We start from the raw sequence: 20,958 nt of genomic DNA, 5'->3' as shown, positions 1-20,958 counted from the left end.
TGACTTTCTCAAGGTTGCAAAGCTGGTAATAGGCAAAAACTCAACAATTCTCCTCTTCACTGTTACACTTTTAAGTTTTCAGTGGAAGCAGTGCTGGGACTAATTGGCTCAACTGCTGAAGCAAAGCCAATACTAATTAGCTTGTCTGTGTAGGCAGGTAGCAGTTTGTCCCATATGCACAGCGGAAAATATTTAGCTTTGCCCACAGGGAGGAGTGGGGGAGGGGTGTGGCCGTCAAGGATGGGCCGGGGTCTTGCATCCCACCGCATTTCCCTGTGTCTTTAAATAGCTGCACTGTACCGGTAAGAGCAAGACCCGTGAATCCCATCTCCCAACAACCTTGATGAAACCGATAGATGTTTGAAACAAATATGAAATTTAATTTTAGACCTAGCAAGTTCAAATAAATCACTTAGTTATCAGTAAACAGAATTTGTTCTACCATGGGAAACAGTGTAATCTCCAAATAAAAAAAATTTTTCAAGAAAGTACACACATAATTTGAAGATACTTTATTAAGATCAAATGTTTTCCATTACATTTATTTATGAATCCTTACCAGTCAAAAGGAAAATAAATAGTAAAAAGCTCTATCTTCAGGAAGCTTTTAAAAACATAATTTTGTAAATCTGAGAAGTTTCCATGTTCATCAGTTTTAAATTATTATCATTTAGATACATTCAACCATTACACAATACCAGGAATGTCAGCCTAAAAGAATCAAGAACATCTATATTGCTAGGTAAAATAATGGTAAAAAAAACCCCAACTGTATTTCAATTCTACATTTTTACTTTTAAGCCACTCTTCATTTGTTGATCTTGGGAATATAGAATTTTCTTCTTCATCTTGGATTTTGAATATACAGACTTAAACAAAAAGCAAACATCCCTCTTCTCTCAAACAGTGGCTGACACTGTCTTGGGATGAGGCTAGGGTGAGGTGCCCGGCACTGGGATCTGTGCCAGAGGAGGCTGGGGGTGCAGAAGGTACAGAATCAAGCGCCTTTTACTACAATTATCAACCAGCCTTGGAGTTGGCCCTGCCTAATTAAATTGTAACCAGATGTTTTTGGAAGCATCAAAATAGCCATGTAAACATCACCTGCCAGACCATGTATACTACCTTATAAAAGACTTCTCAAAATGCCCCTTTTCATTACTTTCAAAGTATTTTTCAGCTCTAGTCTAAAAAGGGACAAAGGTCTGGACAGTTGTATCTTTGTAACACTTTCAATAAAATAAAACAAAACAAAAAACCTCAGTCTCCACCACCTTATATTATCTCTACCCCCAAAAGTAAAGAACTGAGGCAGCTATCTGCAAATAAGAAAAATCCATGTAGATATTTCAGAACAAAGAATTTGGATTGCCTAAATTATTAGACATTTCCCATTGCTCTTTGTATAGGAAATCTTGCTGTTAAGGATACTTTTGTCAATAGTCAAACCAAGTAAGACTTGTATTTTCTTACACCGGCCACACAATTTTAAGTGTGGCTTTAGTATCAGATTAGGTGATTCCCTTCCCCTCTTTTTAAAAAACCATATTGCTTACTACTTAGTTAATAAATACAGAAATCATTGTTTGGATTATGCTGTTAAGTAGCATTTAGTCTGATTATCTAAATATTTTGGTGTGTGCATCAAGGTAATTATAGTAGCTTTTATCGCTGCTTCGAATATGAAATTTGACATGTCTGAAGAAAATCCAGTGGAGAAGCTACCAAATGTGCGGTCCATATATAACACACTAGTGTGTCCATCTCTGCATGAGTAAAGGTCAAATATTTACATGGAATGCTGACCCTGACTTATAAAATGCTATTTTAAGTTATGCCCTCTATATATATAATTTATTTTATGAATAGCCCCATTTAATAATTAAAAAAATATGCCTTTCAAATAGTTCATAAATATATAAAATCCACTACATTCTATTTTTCTTTAAACATGGCATCTAAACTTTACAAATCAACAAAAGATATTTTTTTCTGTTTGAAAGTCTCAGATGTGATGATTTTTTGATTGGTAAGATCTTACTGCACGCAAGAACGGCAGGACGTATTCTCATATAACTTACGGACATTCCCACTATGTCGAGCTATATAATTTACTAGCTGAAGATCAGTAGTATCAAAGAAAAATGAGAGATCCCATGTAAATATTTACATTATAAGAGCCTTTCTTAAACTTCTTAAAAATGGCATGATTAGGATGGTATCTGGCCAGTGTTAAGAATTATTTTGATGATGAATAAATAAGTTAAAAATATATGAAAGGATTTCTGAAATACATCTCAGTACAATTTAAACATATGGTGATAAATTGTGCATATTTGAAAATTTTTCTTTAACTGTATTTAACCGTATTTTCTAAAAGCTTTGCTTTTAGAATAGGAATCACATTTTTATAATTTATTGGGAAAATCCAAAGCCAGGAATATTATCTAAGGATATATAAATAAAAATGTCCTTTGTAATCATTTCTTGACCTATGATATTAACATTTTAAGATTAATGCTATAAGGAAAATTTTTAGTTACATATATAATAAACTTTAAGTCTGTCTTCTCTTATTAAATATTTGTTGAGTCGCTGATATGTACTCACAAGTCCTTCTCAAGCTATAACATGAAGGCCACTAAGGCAGGTGTTGAGTAATTCCTTTAAGAATGACTTTTAAGTGCACACGCTGCGAATACAATGTATAGCAGGACTTCCAATTACAACGTAAGTTTCATTATAACGTTGATGAGATGCCGTAGAACTTAACTCCTGTTTCTATCAATTAGTCTATGGTAAAATTGGCTTCCTTATATGTCATTCAATACCCACTACCAACAACATTAAGTGAGGACATCGTGTACTGTATATACATAAGAAAAAGGTTGCACTTTTTAGAATAGAAAGAAGATGCCTGTGATGATCCACTTGAAAAAACAGCAAAGCTGTCCTCTCTGCCTGGAGCAGCTCAAGGCTGTTAAGTTAATTCTTTAAACATTTAAAAAATAATATTTATTGATTTTTAGAGAGAGAAGGAGGGGGAGATGGGGGAGCAGAAGAGGGGAGAGAAAGAGAGAGGAGAGAAAGACATCGATTTGTTGTTCTGCTTATTCATTCGTTGGTTGATTCTTTGTGCCCTGATTTTGTATGTGCCCTGACCATGGATGAAACCAGCAACCCTGGCATATACAGATGATGCTCTAACCTACTGAGCTACTCGGCCAAGGCCCTAAGTTAATTCTTTCAATTGCTAACATGCAGACTCCATGGCAGTGACTACGTCCGAGCCCAGCTGAAGCACTGAACTCTAATTAATTTATTCTTTAGTCATGTCTTTCTAAAAAGTTCAACCTCATCCTGGAGAAAGAGCTATATATTAAAGACATACATAAAGTTCAAAGCTTTGCTCAGAATACGGTACTATGCAGATTTCAATTTTGGATCTTATACTCAAAAACTGTGTTAGAAATAAGGCTGTAAAAAAGATGCAAACACAACCAACACTCAAATTTAACCAAGGCTGCACATCTATGACAGTGATACAGATTTCTTTTGAAAACCTGCCACCAGAATGGTAATGGACATAATCATATACTCTACCATAAAAGATGATGATGGAAGTTTCTTAGTTATGAATGTAACCAGCTCACTGGGACCCAATGAGTCTCTGTCTCTAATTTGTCAAAAGTTGTTTTTAGCTCTTTGAATGCCATGGTGAGATCATCATTTACTATAATTTTGTCAAAGAGATGACCATATTGACTTTCCATTATCTGTGCTGATTTGATCATTTCTTGAAAGTCTTCTTCCTACAAAAGGAAGTATTTTTTTTAAAGTGATTAACCAGGCAGTTACGTCACTTCACATCAGTGCAAACATTCCCTCACCGGTTTATCTAATGCTGTTCTGTATTCATTCTTTCACCTCAGCCAAAAATGAAAATCACCCTCTTTAATTATAAGTTCTTCCAGAAGTCATAATTCCTAACACTACTTCTCTGATTTGCTTGTAACGAAACTGCTCTGACAAAAGTGAAAACATCTGTCTTACCTGAAGTTCAGGATAATTAATCACTAACTTACCATTACAGGGATAGCTCAGGATTAAAATGGCTATGGGGGAGGGCGGGGAGGAGACATTTACTCTGATGTTGCATTATTTATGCTTATTCACAGCAAGGAATTTATAACATAAACTACTTTTCCAGAATTGGATACATTTATAAAAGGACAGTTATCAAGTCCTTCCTATGTTTCACTGGAAGTGGGTGAGAGGCCCTTCCTACTCACATTTTTGAGCCAGGAAATATTTTAGTTGATTACATAACTTAAGACTATATAACCATATATAAATGTGAGCTAAATCCTAAGACTATGCTATAATCTATTATCTCCACTGAGAAACCTTTACACTTATAAACAGTATAATAACTCATTACATTACAACATACTAAAGTAATTTCAAGTCCACATTTCAATGTCACAGGGTATTTCACAACAGGAAACTTAACTAACATCCTATGATGATACCTATTTAGCATGGATATGTATTGCCAGTATTTTAGAAAAAAGATACTTATTAAATATTGGGAATCACAAGTATAATCTGTATTTTTGTAACCACAGTTAATAGTGTACAAATTAATACAGACTAAGGTTAAAGATGAGCTAATTAAGAGAATGAGGGCACTGGGAGGGGAAGCTCTTGACATTTACTTCCTTTGCCTTTTAATTTTGGTCCTAAGGTAGAATACATTATCTCAAAGTTAGAAACAAGAACGATGAAATGAAAGGCCTCGCCAGAAATCCCTGTAAGTCATTAACATACAACAGTTGCCATCTGTAATATAACTCATAGGAAATACAAATACTCTTGAATAATTATGAGTCTGCTTGTTCTGTACACAAAATGATACTTTTTCCTTTATTATGCTAAATATTGTTGATGCAAAAAGACAAAAAGTTAAATTATTAAATGTTCATCTAGATTATTAATGATGAATAGCAACTGACTTTGGTTTCTTTTCCCTTTAAAAATAAGGGAAGTCTGAAAACTAAGTGGTCTAACTTTTATATGAATGGCCTATAAAAATTTTATAAGTATGCAAAATAGTTTTAAGTCAATGTGGTATGAAGATCCACCCATGGAAGCACAAAAAGCAATTATAGTACATCACTCAAAATGTATGTATCTAAATACAATTCTATACTATAGATTTTTGGATCACAACTTCATCTATTAGAGTCTTCGTAAGGCAGTCGCTGCTACACTCATGCTTTTATATACTTCTTATGTATTTTCACTGAAGCATCATCATACTTACCGTAAAGGGCTTTGTAGCACCCTGGTCATCTCTGCTTGAAATAATCTTTGCATTTTTTCTGGTCTCCCTCAAACGCTCTATTGATGGTGGCTTTATAAATATGACATAGGGCTTAAATTCTAGTGTCCTTAAATGCTTCACTGTCTGCAAGGAAGAAAATAAGGTTCTTATATTTCTCCACAATGTCATGAGCAACTTTTACTATACAACGAAATTTTCTTCCTAGGGAGAAAATGTCTTAAAATTATTTTCTAATCAGGATCTGTTGATCTTTTAATATATCATTCAATCAGTTGTTGACAATTAAATGAAATAAATCCCCCTGAAACAATGATGAAAAATGTAACTTGCCTTCCAAAATATTTTGAAATTTGCCATAATTAATACTGAACTGAAGCTGCTAGAAATGCCATGAAACTGATTTTTAAATCAAGTACCCCAAAGATGCTATAAGTTGGATAAACTTCTGTACATGAAAATCTTCCATCCATCCCATTTAATCTCTTTCTGATTTCAGGCATGAGTTCTCCTTCTCTTTCCTTCTGCCCTTCCAAGTGCCCTAAAAGGACAAGCCTCCTGCTTTCCATGAAACTTGTCAACACTTCCCCTGCAAATATTTTATTTACACTATGTTTTGGGGACTCATGTGTAATCAAGGGTTGATAGAAGAATGAGAGTTGAGACCTCTTTGGAATATGAATATAAATCATAAACTCCCCTGAAAGGTTAGGCAGACAGGTTAGATGTGTGTGCGTGTTTATAGTGTGGTGGGGGACAGGGGACAGAGGGGCTGGTGAGGCCCTGAGAATGTCAAGTTTACACCCCATGAAGGGAGTTGGGAACAACTAGCCCCAGGACACCAGCAGAGAGGTTCTGCTGAAGCAAGAGTGTGTCCCACTCATAACCGGTGCCTAAGTTAAGAGTCAGCCACTCTACTGACTCTTGACTGAGGTACACACAGGACTTCTCCAGGTCACTCTGGCTCCTGGAGGTTTGCACCTTGGGGTGTGCTATCCCTAGCATAAGAATCTGGCCCCTGGGAAATGAGGACAATGCTGTGGGTTAGGTTTCTGCGGGAGGCTACATGGTGCTACAAGGAATTGAATGGCTTTACCCACCAGCTCTCTCAGTCCACAGTATTTATAGGACTTCCCAGGATGCCAAGCGGATCATGCCATAAAATTGCTATGAAATGCCCCCCTGCTCTCATTATATACACAAAACCAAATCTAGGATATATACAGAACCAAAATCAAAGAAAGAGGACTGAGGACCAAACTGTCCATTGTTTAGAGTTTTAAAAAAATTACGATAACATGGAAGAATACATTATACATATAATGTGACAGTTTTAAAAATACGAAGCATATAGAAGCAAATCTTAAGAGTTATTATACTTGGCAAAAACTGAATATAAACAAGGCTTACAAATACAAACCTTCAGGCTTCCCCTACTCCTTGTTTCTAAGAATAATATGGGCTTTTTGTTCACCGAAAACTTCTCAGATTAATGAAGTGCTTTTGTCATCTTAGCAAAGGCACGTCTATGCCCAGAGTGAGTGGACTTCACATTTATCCCACAGCGAGAGGCTAACATGAAGCACAGTGAATTACAGGAGCTAGAAGGGTGTTGAATAGTTCATTGTTTACTTACATGAGGTTGAACATCCAACAAACAAACTTTGTTCTTTGCTAGGACAGACCGAACTGAGTCTATACTTGTGCCATAGTAGTTGTTTTTATATTCGCCATATTCAATAAACCTGTAGAAAATTAGAAATGTATTAGACTCATTTATGAATTAAATACATACAGGTAGAAAGCCATAACTCATACATAAAAAAGATAATTTTGCTGAACATGAAATTTTTTTCCTGTGTTTAATAAAATAAATAGAGCCAAGTACTCCAGAATGTCAATTAAAAAATCTTTTAATTTACATGTTCAAATCAGTAACACTTGCTTGTATTACACTTAAGCAGAAAAAAGTACTCTAGTCCAGCAGTATGCGAATGTTTTCCATCACCTCTTTTTCAAACTAATGCAATGCAATAAAACAGTGAATAAGCCGAACAATAGAAACTACTGAAATCTCACTGCACACTACAGAATAACCGAGCTCAGCTTTAGAATGAAGGAGGAACTGCTTGGTGGCTAATGGAACCAGGGCAGCTGATTATGTGCTATAAAAACATAATTGCTGTGCCAAACACAAAAAAAGCTTGCTTTTTTCAGTAAAATGTTTCAGTGAAATTCCACAATGCTGCATTAAAACACACATTGCTCCCTAATACTCTAAAATATACACATTTAAGCAAATGGAAGATCTGAGGAGAGGGGATATAGGGCTAGCTAAAGGATATGATACAAGCAAACAGATTAACCATCATTTCAATTGCTTGAAAAGCCAATGAAAGAGAGGTGTGTGGATCTACTACACAGTTGCTGGGTTTTAAAATTACATTCTATCCAAATGATATATTAAAATTCAAACAGTGGGGAAAGGGTCACAGTTGGATACTAGCAAGCACTAACTGAATTATCACCTTTTTATTGGTTTCAAATATTATAAAAATTAAAATACATTTCAAATGTAAGGGAACCCTCAGTTGTCTAAAGCAGGACAGACAGGCATATACTTAAAAACAAGTCACACAACATTCTAAAAAAAACTTCCACTCACTTGTTGTTTTGTACATCTGTCTCAAACAAATGCTTGGAAATGAAAATATATTCAACACCATCTATCTCCTGGCTTCTTCTTGCTCTAGTAGTGTCTGTGATTTAATTAAAGAGAGTTTAAGAAAAGTGTGTATCAGCCAACCTAAGGAAAATACTAAAAAGGAAATCATCATATATATAATTAAAGTACTTTCCTTAAATAAGATTTTAAAACATATAAGAAAGCAAATTAGTTAATAAACTATAGTAAAATATCATTAATTTAGATTTATCACTAATATTAAAGTTATATTGACTTGAAGGTGGATTCAAAATTAAATTGCATTATGCCTGTGCTATTATGTTTTGAAGGTACTCTTACATGCTGATTAAATAAAAATGGTATTTCTTGCAAATAATATACTTATTATTGTTATTTATTGTTATTTATTAATTAAAGCAAGTCTAATGCCCACTAGGTTGTTAAGGTAAACTCAAATTATTTCACCATCTTCTACACCCAGCACATAATGTTTTATATTACTAACTGAATGAAGTCATAGACTTCTATGTGCTATGCATTCCTTCTTTGCAAAATTATAAACATCTTCTTGGAATACTATTGAACTTCCAAACTTTCATTAATTTTGCCTAATTATTTTCTACTGAATTATAATGGAGCAGAAACATATACAGGATTAATTTTAAAAACAAAAACAAAAAAACCTCCAAGGAGCTGCAGTGCCAAATGGCAAGTGAAAAGCCAACTACAGTTCATAATTCCTGATGTTACAACCGAAATTGTAACAAGACTTTAGTTGTAAATCTCTGAACACAAAACATCTAAATACTCTAAAAGCAAAGAAGGTAGATTGGGAGGGGAGTCGACCTAAATGGGGAGGAGCTTAACCATTATTTCTTTTTAGTTTTGCCCTCAAGGTAAGATCATTCACAAGCATCATGGCAGAAGATGTGTGACTAAGTTCTAATAGAAGCCCTGATTTTTTGGTTAAAAGAACCAGGAGGGAAAAAGCCCCTGTGCATTGAGAATGTGGAGGGAATCCCTGAAGGGAGAAAGCTGGAAAAGGGTATTCCAATTCTGTGCACGAACCCACACTAGTCCAAGTATAACCCCTGAGCTACGCACACGCAGTTCAGACTCAAACCAGCACAGCAAAGTCTAAAGAAGTGAACTGAGATTAAAATATACAAGTGTCAGCCTAACCTATGAATAACTAAAGTACAGAACATACCCAAACCGACGCAGAAAAGGCTTAAAGAGCTGAGCTGAGAGCTGAACTATGAGCACAAGTTTCAGGCTGACCCCTGAACTACAGGTGACAGAGAAGACTGAGACCAATAAAGCAAAAGTTTAGACAGTTGAATTGACATTTAAACCACAATTCATAGAAAACGACAGAACTTATGGTCTAAACTAGCAGTTTTCAACCGGTGTGCTGAAGCAGGCACACTGGTGTGCCGCAGAATTTTCGAAACATGCAATACCTGACGATTTAGTCAGAGGCACTGACCTCTGTTCCCTTAAGATTGTCAAATAAAAAAAATGACAGCAGTCAGCATAATAGTTGTCCAGCATCAACGAATCAAAACTATACCTATTTTTTGTCAGATCAGCAAATCAATATTATTTTTTCGTGTGCTTTATAATTTCAGTAGTTCATGTGTGCCATAAGATGAAAAAAGTTGAAAATCCCTGGTCTTAACATAAACTGGTTGATTACTTGCTAAAAGAAAACATTCTCCAGAATATTGTAACAGGATCTAGAATTATAGATACAACACTGAATTCCTACCATCAAGAATGCAATTTAAAATTATTCAACATTTAAAAACCAAGAAAATATGACCAATTCTCAAGGGGAAAGATAATAGATGGCAACCCTGAAGACCCAGAAGTAAGAACTATCCCACAAAATCTTTAAAGCAATGGTTGTAATAACCATGCTTCATTAGGTAAAGGAAAACACACCTGAAATAAAAACATTTAGTAGGTAAATAAAAACTAAAAAGAAGAGCAAAATGAAAATTTTAGAACTGAAATAGACAATATCTAACAGAAACAAAGCTTTATATGGGCTCACAGCAGAATCAAGAGGACAGAGAAGAATCCGTGAACTTGAAAATAGATCAACAGAAATTATAAAATCTGAGCAACGGAGAGAAAAAATTTAAAAAATATAAATGGAGCTCCAGGGACCTGTGGGAAAATATTGACATGTCTAACATATGTGTAATTGGGAAGTGGAAAGGAGAGGAAAAAACATAGAGGCAATAAATGTAGTTTAAGAGACAATGGCAAGAAACTGCTAAAATTTGGTTAAAGGCAAAATTTTTATAAATTTCAGAAACTCGACAAATCCCAAACAGGATAACTCCAAAGAAAATCATGCCTAGACATATCATAGCCAAATTATTAAAAGCCAAACCTTAAAAATCTTGAAAGTAGAAAAAAAAACCTAACACAATACACACATGGGAATAATGATTTCAACAACTACCTATTTCTTATGTCATAGAAACAAGGGATCGTTGAAATAATATCTTCGCAGTATTGAAAGAAAAGACCTATCAACCAAAATATCCTTCAGAAATAAAGGCAAAATACTTTCTCAGATAAAGAGAAATTAATTGAATTCATCAGCATATTTGTTCTAAAAGAAATACGCAGAAGTTTTTTTAGGTTGAAAGAAAATGTTAAAAAGGAAACTTAAATTTTCAGGAATGAAGAAAGAGCAGTAAAAAGAATAAATACCGGTAGTTGAATAAACATAGAAGGCTACTTTCTTCTTTTTAAGTTCTTTGAACTATAAATGACTGATTTAAAGTAAAAGTTACAATATAATGGAGTTTTCAATGTATGCAAATATAATACCTTTGACAACTACCACAAAAAGATAGGAGTGGACGTAAAGGACTTACGTGACTGCAAATTTTCTATATTTTATATGAAAAGGCAAAAAGTGAACTCTAAGTAGACTGTAAATGGTTAGATATAAGCATACTGCAGTCCCTAGGGCAATCAGTAAAAAAGTAATAAATGGATTACTAAAAAACATTCAAACAATTTTTAAAAAAAGTAGTAGGAAGAAAAAGAAAACAAAAAATGGGGTAAGTAGAAAACAAATAATAAAATAATAGCTTAAATTCAGTCATTGCCATAATCCCATAAATGTTAATGGTCTGTATATACTCTAGTTAAAAGGCAGAGAAATAAAATGGGTAAAAGCAAGACCTTAGTACACACTGGGTACAAGTCTACCAGAGAGACACATTAAATATAAAGACACCCATATGCTGAAAGCAAACAGATGGAAAACAATATACAGTACGTCCTCACTTAATGTGCTTGATAGGTTATATGACTTCAAGCAAAATGACGTATCACAAAACCAACTGTACCATTGGCTAACTGATATAAGTAAGAGTTAAATTCCTAAGGCATTTCATCAATGTTATAATTAAACAATGTTGAACAAAAGGACATTATTCGAGGACCTGCTATACCATGTAAACAGTAAGTTTAAGGAGGCTGAAGTGGCTACTTTATTATAAGACAAAACAGACTTCAAGACGAAGAGTATTATGAAAGATAAAGAGAAACAATTCATAATGACAAAAAAATTTATAACAATCATAAATTTGTATATACATAATAAAGCTTTAAAATACATGAAGCAAAATTAGGCTGATCTAAATGGAGAAACAGACAATTTCCAATTCAGAATAGGATATTTTAATGCCTCTCTCTCCACAATGGACAGAAGTGGAGAAAATGTCCTAAGATACAGGTGATGGGAACATCACCAACCTCCTGGGGCTAATCAGTATCGACACAACACGACACCCAAATCGTCAGAGCCCACACAGTGCCTTTACCAAAGATAGATCATAGTTTGGATTATAGAAAGCTTCAGTGAAGTTAAAGAACTCAAATCACAAGGAGTATAATTTCTAACTACAAAATAACTAAATTTAAAATGAGTAAGATATCTAGGAAAACCACTAATACCTAAAACTTAAATGACACACTTCTAAATAATTGATGCTTCAAAGATGAAATAATAAAGAAAGTGAGAAAATATTGTGAAGTAAAAGGCAAGGAAAATACAACCTATCAAAATTATGGGATAAAAATACATAAGTGTTTAATGGGAAACATACAGTTATAAATACTTATATTAGAAAAGAAGATCTAAAATCAATGACTGAAGGGTCATCTTAAAATTGCTAGAAACAGAAGACCAAAGTAAACCCAAAGCAAGTACAAGGAGAAAGTAATAACAAATAGAAATTAACAACATAGAAAGAAGAAAAAGGCACAATAAGGAAAACCAAACAACAAAGTTTAAAAACCTAATTAAACTGGTCAAGGAACAAAAAAACAACAAAAATAGCCAATATAAAGAGTGAAAAAGGAGTTATTAGCACAGATCCTATTGGCATTCAAAAAGTTAAGAGAGTACCATGTACTACCTTATGCCAACATATTTGACAATTTAGATGAAATGGACAAATTTCTTGAGAAATACAATGAATAAAAATTAAAACAAGAGACTAAAATTTTTGAATAGGCCTGTAGCTACTAATTACATCAAATTTGTTTTTAAAAACCTTCCCCACCCTGACCGGTGTGGCTCAGTTGGGCGTTGTCCTGCAAAGCAAAAGGTTGCCAGTTTGATGCCCGGTCAGGGCACATGCCTGGGTTGAGGGTTAAGTCCTTGGCCAGAGCATGCACAAGAAACAACCAATTGATGGTTCTCTCTCACATTGATGTTTCTCTCCCTCTCTTTCTCCCTCCCTTCTCCTGTGTCTAAAAATAAATAAATAAAAGCTTAAGAAAAAAAAAATTCCCCAAAAGAAAACTCCAGGCCTAGACAGATGATGAAGTCTATCCATCATTCAAGGTTGAAATAACACGAATCTAAACATTTTCAGCAAATAAGAATCACTACTTAATTCATGTTATGATATTAGTACATCTCCAGTAGCAAAATCTAACAAAGACATTAGAAAAGATTACAGATCAATATCCATCATGAATTTAGATGCAAAAGTCCTTAACTACATATTAAAAGTCAAATTCAATAATATGTATATTTTTAAAAAACTGCTGATCATGACCAAGCGGAGGCTATCTCAGGAGTGAAAGGTTGGCTTCACTTTTGAAAACCAATAGACTTCACCATATTAACAGAATGGAGGATAACATATGATCATTTCCATATATGCCGAGAAAACCTTTTTAAAAAATTCAACACCTACTATTCACAATAAAAAAAAGAAGTCTCAGCAAACCAGGAATCACATGGAATGCCCTCAAACAAATAACAAGCAACAAAAAAAGCCAATATCATACTTAATGAAAAAAAGATTGTTTTCCCCTGAGATCAGGAATAAGGCAAGTCTGCAAAATAATAACAAAAAATAACTTGAAAAAGATCAAGACCAAAATGTGAAACCTAAAACTCTAATACTTCTAGAGAAAACAGGAGGATGTCTTTGTGATCTTGAGATAGTAAATGATTTTTAAATTAAACACAAAAGGCATAAAACATAAAAGTAAAAAATTGATAAGTTAGGTAAAATTAAAAAACCTTTCCTTTGGAAAAACACCATTAAAGAAATGAAAAAGCAAGCCACAGTCTGGAAGACAATGTTTGCAACCCATTTATCAGATAAATGACACATAGGCAGAATATATTTGTAGGGTTGGCCCTAAAGTCTGTATGGTTTTTTCTGTAGAATAAAAGACACGTTTTTCATTTTCACCAATAACTTTATAGATTTGGATATTCTGAGTTTGTTTGTTGGCTATCTCTCACATGGTAAAACATTGATTGTTCTCAATTAGTGTCTGAATTTGATCGTCATCAACTTTAACTGGTCTACCCGACTGTGGAGCATCGTCCAGTGAAAAATCTCCAGCGTGAAACTTCACAAACCACTTCTGGCACATTCAATCAGTCATAGCACCTTCTCCATACACTGCACAAGTCCATTTTTGTGTTTCAGTTGTGTTTTTACCTTTCTTGAAATAATAAAGCATAATATGCTGAAAATATTGTGTATTTTCTTCCATCTTCAATATTAAAAAATGGCTACACAAAAATTCACCAATTTTTATACATTTTTAAATGCATGCTGATATGACAGCTGTCACAATACAATCTAACAAAATTGTTTAGAATAAAGTTAAAGACAACTAAGCACTAGTAGAGCCATTTTACAAGAAAAAAAAAAAAACAAATGAACTTTTTGGCCAACTCAATATAGTAACTTTTGGAGGGTTCCAAGATTGCAGCATAGTAGGTGAAAATTACATTCACCACCTCCCTGGACCAAACTGGAATTACAACTGAACTATAGAAAAATCAACCAAAATAACCAACTGAAAACAGTTGAACAGAAGTCTTTACAGAAGAAGCCATATTGAGACTGGCAGGAAAGACAAGAGACATGAAAACGGCTCCCCCACACCCACGTGCTATGGTTGAGAATCCAGAGGGACATCTCAGCTGCAAAGGTTCCCTTTGAGCAGCCTGGGGTCTAAACTCCACACCAGGCTCCCCAGCCCAGAGCACCAGAGCCAGGAAGAGGAGCCCACATACCATCTGGGTATGAAAATAGGTGAGATTCTGTCCACCAGGGAGAAATAGGAATCAGCTAAACCCTAGGAACACTTTTTAAGGGCCAGCACACAAAATCTCATTCATGCCCATTCACCCTGGGCTCCTGTGGAGGGAGGGCAGCTCAGAGTGGACTGAAGTCATGTGAGGAGAGACTGGACAGTGTGGTTCCAGTGAGAGAGCTGAAGGAACAGCCACCAGGGTCCCTGTGTTGAGTCCCTCTCCCAGACCACCCGTAGAAGGCATCTTTCCTGGGTTGAACACTCCCCTCTACATTACATCAGCCTAAGGCATCGATTTGTCGGCCCGTATGCCACATGAATTTTTAAAACATGCATTACCTTACTATTTAGTCATGGGCACTGACTTCTTTTCCCTACCTGAGGCTGTGCCCTACCACAAAGGTCCGTAGGCACCCAGCAGGTGGTGGCTGGCCTTGGGTGTTCCCTGGGTCTTTAGTAAAGTGGCCTCAGACCCAGCATTGGTGCCAAGTTTATATATGAACCAATCTGGTGAATGCCACTTGCCCCTGCCTGGTTCACTGAGAACCTACCTCACACCACTCACACAACACAAAAGGCTTACAGGCAGCTGAGAGGCGGAGGCAGATCATGGGGCGTCTTGGGTCTTTCCCTGACCTGCCCCCAACTCAGTGCTGGTAGAAATAGGCCTTGGTGCGTAGTTTGGCCCCTTCCACAGATACCCAGGCCCAGCAAATGCAGCCAAAAACTGTGGATTGCTTTGTAGCTCCAAACAGGCAGCTCAGGTCTGGTTATAGTCCCTTCCAAGGTGCCCCAGAACCAACACACTGGGTGGCGGCCTTCAGACTACATCAGAGCATGACCCATTTACCTCCACAAGCAACACACCCAAAAGGAGATTTCAGCAGGCACCAAACCCTGCTGGGGAAAATTTGGTTTTGTCGGGTAAATCCCTGCACAGCAGCTAGTACACTATGGTTGGGGGTCAATCCTCAGAGTCAACCACCCTGAGGGTCAACCCACCTACAGATGGGCCAACAGCAATCAAGACTCGACTACAAAAGGAGGGCTCACATAAGCAAAAAAGGAACGTACTGGGGCACCTAGCTCAGGTGATAAGGAAGACTGCCATTGCGCCCTACAAGATACCTACTACATAAGGCCACCATACTAAGACTTGGGAATATAGTAGATTTACCTAACACAGAGAAACAAAGAGAGGAGGCCAAAATGGAGAGACAAAGAAACACAACGCAATGAAATAACAGAACAAAACTCCAGAAAAACAACTAGATTAAATGGAGGCAAGCAATCTACCAAATAAGGGTACAAAGCAAGAGTTATACTGATGTTCAAGGAACTTCAACAAAGAAATAGCAAGATAAAAGAGAACACAGAAACTACAAAAAGAACCAGATATGAATAATACAATATCTGAAATGAAGAATACACTAGAAGAAATCCAGAGCAGATTAGATGAAGAAGAGGATTCAATCAGTGATTTAGAATACAAGGTAGCAGAAAACATCGAATTAGAGCAGAAAAAGGAAAAAGAATAAAAGAAAAGATGACAATTTGACTGAAAACTTCCCTAATCTGGTGAAGGAAATACAGATAAATAGCTTCCCAGACAAGAAAAAGCTAAAGGAGTTTGTTACCACCAAACTGGTATTACAAGAATGTTAAAGGGCCTATTTTAAGAAGAAAAAAGACAAAGAAAGAGAAAAATAATCATAAAGAATAAAATGGCAATAAGTACATACCTATCAATAATCACTTAAATGTAAATGGATTAAGTATTCCAATAAAAAGACACTGGGTAGCTGAATGGATAAGACAACAAGACCCATATGCATGCTATCTACAAGAAAGCCACCTTAAAGCAAAAGACACACAGAGTGAAAGTAAAGAGACAGAAAAAGATTATTTCATGAAAATAAAAATGAAACAAAAAAGCTAATGTAGCAATACTTATACCAGACAAAATTACAGTTTTTATCCTAAAGTCTGTAAGAGACAACGAAGGACATAACAATGCGAAAGGGAACAAAGGCATCCAAAGGGTGTAACTGTTGTAAACATTTATGTACCCAACACAGAAGCACTATTTCTAAATGTGTAAAACAAATCTTGATGGACATAAAGGGAGAGATCGACAGTAATACGGCCATAGTAGGAAATTTTAACACCCTACTGACATCAATGGATAGATGTGTGAGACAGAAAATCCACAAGGGAATAGTGATGTTCAATGACACACTTGACCACATGGATTTAATTTATATTTTCAGAGCATTCAATCCCAAAGCAGTAGGATATACATACTTTTTAGTGCATATGGAACATTTTCCTGGACAGACCACATGTTAGGGCACAAAACAAATCTCATTAAATTAAGAAGAAAGAAGTATCTTCTCTAACCACAAATGTTTGAAATCAATACAAAAAACATCTGAAAAACACAAATCCATGGAGGCTAAATAACATGTTACTAAACAATCAATGGTTAATATTGAGATCAAGGAAGAATTCGATATACCTTAAGACAAAGTAAAATGGAAACACAACCACCCCAAATCTATGAGACACAGTGAAGCAGTCCTAAGTGGGAAATTCATAGCATTACAGGCCTACCTCAAGAAATTAAAAAAAATAAATCAAATAAACCATCTTATTTTACACATACAGAAAAAGAAAACACAAAGCCCAAAGTGAGTAGAAGGAAGGAAGTAATAAAGATTAGAATGGAAAATAGAGTCTAAAAAAACCAATACAAAATATTAATGAAAATAAAACCTGGTTCTTTGAAAAGATAAAAGTGATAAGCCTTTAAACAGATTCATCAAAAAAAAGAGGACCCAAATAAATAAAAATTTTAAAAAAGCAGTAACAACTGACACCACATAAAAAATACAAATGAATATAAGAAAACAGTACCAGCAACTACATGCCAACAAATTAGACAATCTGGAAGAAGTGGATAAATTCCCAGAAACATACAATCTTCCAAAACTGGATCAAGAAGAAAAAAAAAGGACCAGATTGATTACAACTTACAAAGTCAAAGCCGTAATCAAAAGACTTATAACAAACAAAGACCTGGACTGCATGGCTTTACATTGGAATTCTACCAAATATTCATAGAACAACTAAAACCTACACCTCTCAAAGTATTCCAAAAAATTCAAGGAGAGGAAGATGCCCAAGTTCGCTTTATGAAGCCAGCCTTATTCTAATCCTACAACCAGATAATGACACTACAAAGAAAGAAAATAGGAGGCCCCAAAACCATGATGAACATACATGCAAAAATTCCCAACAAAATATTAGCAAACTGAATCTAGCAATATATTAAAAAGATCATACGCCATCATCAAGTGGGATTTATTCCTGGAATGCAAGGTTGGTACAATATCCCAAATCAATGAATGTGATATACTACATAAACAAATTAAGAATAAAAATCACATGATCAGATCAATATATACAGAAATTTGACAAAATCCAGCATGAAAAAACAATCTATTTATGATAAAAACTCTCAGCAAAGTGGAAACTGAGTGAAAATACCTCAACATCATACAGGCCATATATGACAAACCCACATCTAACAGCATGGTCAGTGCGGTAGAAATAAAACCATTTCCCTTAAGGTCAGGAACAAGAAAGGGAAGTCCACTTTCACCAATCTCATTAAATATAGTACTGGAAGTCCTCACCACAGCTATCAGACAAGAAGAAGAAATAAAAGGCATCCAAATTGGAAAGAAGTAAAACTTCATTATTTACAGATGACATGATAAAGAACCCTATAATTCCACCAATAAACTACTAGAACTGATAAATGAATTCAGTAAAGCAGCAAGATACAAAATAAATATTTGGAAATAGGCCACATTTTTATACACAAATAATGAACTATCAGAAAGGAAAACTAAGAAAACAATCCCATTTACAATTCCATTAAAAAAAAAAAAAACACCTAGGAATATATTTAACCAGGAAGTAAAAGACCTGTACTTGAAAAGTTATAACACACTGAGAAAAGAAACTGAAGAGGACACAAATAAATGGAAGCATATATCAGGTTCTGGGATAGGAATAACTAACATAATTAAAATATCCATATCACCCAAAACAACTTATAGATTCAGTACAATTCCTATCAAAATACCAATGGCATATTTCATAGACAAGAACAAATAATCCAAAAATGTATATGAAACTACAAAAGACCACAAATAGCCACAGGAATCTTGAGAAAAAAGAACAGAGTTGGAGGTATCACACTACCTGATAACAAACAATACAGCAAGACCATAGTAATCGAAATAGCTGGATACTGGCATAAAAACTGACATATAGATAGATCAATGTAGCAGAACAGAGATCCCCAAAATAAACCCATGCCTCCATGGGCAATTAATATTTGACAGAGAAGGCAAGAACATACAATGGGGTAATAATGTATTCAGCCCTGGCTGGCGTAGCTCAGTGGATTGAGTGCGGGCTGCAAACCAGTTCGATTCCCAGTCAGGGCACATGCCTGGGTTATGGGCCAGGTCCTCAGTGGGGGCCACATGAGAGACAGCCACACATTGCTATTTCTCTCTCTTTCTCCCTCCCTTCCCCTCTCTCTAAAAATAAATAAATAAAATCTTTAAAAAAACCCAAAAATGAAAAAAACCCAATGTATTCAATAAATGGTGCTGAGAAAACTGGACAGATACATACAAAAAAGTAAAACTAGACCACCGTCTTACACCACATGTAATAAACTTAACTGGTTTATTTCATTTAGAAGAAAGATAAACACCATATGATTTCACTTGCATGTGGAATCTAATGAACAAACAAGCGAATTAGGGACAGACTCATAGAGAGCAGGCTGACAGCTCTGGGAGAGGGGGTTAGGGGGTTGGGAGATCAGCAATAAAGAAAAAAGGCTCATGGACGTGGACAACAGTGTGGTGGTTGCGAGCGTGATGGGGGTGGTGAAAGTAGAAGAGTGTATAAGGGGAGAAAATGGTAGCAGAAAAAATGCAATAAAAAGCCTTTAAAATAAAAAAAATATGTATTTTTCAAACTTAAAGAAAGAGTAACTCAAATTAAAATAAAGACTTAAATGTAAGACCCGAAACAATAAAACTCCTAGAAGAAAACATAGGCGGTAAAATCCCAGGCATTTATCTTAGCACTATTTTTTCTAATATATTTCCTCGGGTAACAGAAACAAATAAACAACAATAACAACAAAAGTAAGTGGGACTACATCAAACTAATAAGATTTTGCACAGCAAAGGAAATCATCAATAAAACAAAAAGATAATCTATTGAATCAGAGAAGATATTCATTAATGATACTTTTGATATGGGGTTAATATCCAAAATTTATAAAGAACTCATATAATCAACACCAAAAAAATCCAATTAAAAACTTCTCCAAAGATGACATACAGAAGACCAACAGACATATAAAAAGATGCTCAACATCACTAATCATCAGAGAAATGCAAATTAAAAACACAATGAGATATCATCTCATTGCTGTCAGAATGGCTATTAGCAGTAAATCCACAAATAAGTGCTGGCAAGGATGTAGAGAAAGGGAACCCTCATGTACTTTTGGTGGGAATGCAGACTGGTGCAGGCAGATAGAAAACAGTATGGAGGGTCTTCAAAAAATTAAAAATGAAAATGCCTTATGATCCAGTGATTCCACTTTGTTTACATATCTAAGGAAACTCAAAATTAATTAGAAAGACTATATGCACCCCTATGTTCACTGCAGTGTTTTTTAAAACAGCAAAGGTACGGAAGCAACCTAAGTGCCCATAGATGGGTGAATACAAAAGCTTCGTACAGCCCTGGCTGGTGTGGCTCAGTTGGTTGGAACATCATCCTTAGTCAAAAGGTCGTGGGTTCAATCCCTGGTTCAGGTATGTGCGAGGTAGCGGACAGCCAATCCATGTCTCTCTCTCACATCGATGTTCCTCTCTCTCCCTTCCTCTTTCCCTCCTTCTCACTCTAAAAGCAATGAAAGAATGTCCTCAAGTGAGGACAAAAAATGTAAAAAAATAAATAAAATAATAAAATAAAAAAGCACACGTATGAAATACTACTAACCCATAAAAAGAATGAAATCTTACCATTTGTGACAGCATGGATGGACCTAGAGGGTATTAAGCTAAGTGAAGTCAGTCAGTCAGAGAAAGACAAATATCATGTTTTCACTTATATGTGGAGTCTAAAGAATAATATAAAAAAAAGAGAAACAGACTCGCAGATACAAAGGACAGACTGATGATTATGAGAGGAAAGGGCAATTGGGGGACTGGGTTAA

General features: G+C 35.3%; 1 protein-coding gene across 5 annotated transcripts in view; it reads right to left on the bottom strand.

The window, feature by feature from the left end:
• Nucleotides 1-1,548: 1,548 nt before the first annotated feature.
• Nucleotides 1,549-20,958, bottom strand: part of MPP7 (MAGUK p55 scaffold protein 7) — a 246,332-nt gene continuing 226,922 nt past the window's right edge. For all 5 annotated transcript variants that reach the window (XM_053922894.2, XM_024560596.4, XM_053922896.2 and 2 more), the window contains 4 exons: nucleotides 8,010-8,103; nucleotides 6,981-7,089; nucleotides 5,327-5,470; nucleotides 1,549-3,812 (listed from right to left, as the gene is read on the bottom strand). In XM_053922894.2, coding sequence (XP_053778869.1) covers nucleotides 3,633-3,812; nucleotides 5,327-5,470; nucleotides 6,981-7,089; nucleotides 8,010-8,103 — 527 coding nt within the window. In that variant the 3' untranslated portion in view covers nucleotides 1,549-3,632. The remainder of the gene's footprint in view (nucleotides 3,813-5,326; nucleotides 5,471-6,980; nucleotides 7,090-8,009; nucleotides 8,104-20,958) is intronic.

The sequence above is a fragment of the Desmodus rotundus genome, chromosome 4, assembly GCF_022682495.2.
Source record: "Desmodus rotundus isolate HL8 chromosome 4, HLdesRot8A.1, whole genome shotgun sequence".
Taxonomy (NCBI): Eukaryota; Metazoa; Chordata; class Mammalia; order Chiroptera; family Phyllostomidae; genus Desmodus; species Desmodus rotundus.
The sequence above is the reverse complement of the archived record's forward strand: the minus strand, read 5'-3'. Positions and strand labels throughout refer to the sequence as shown.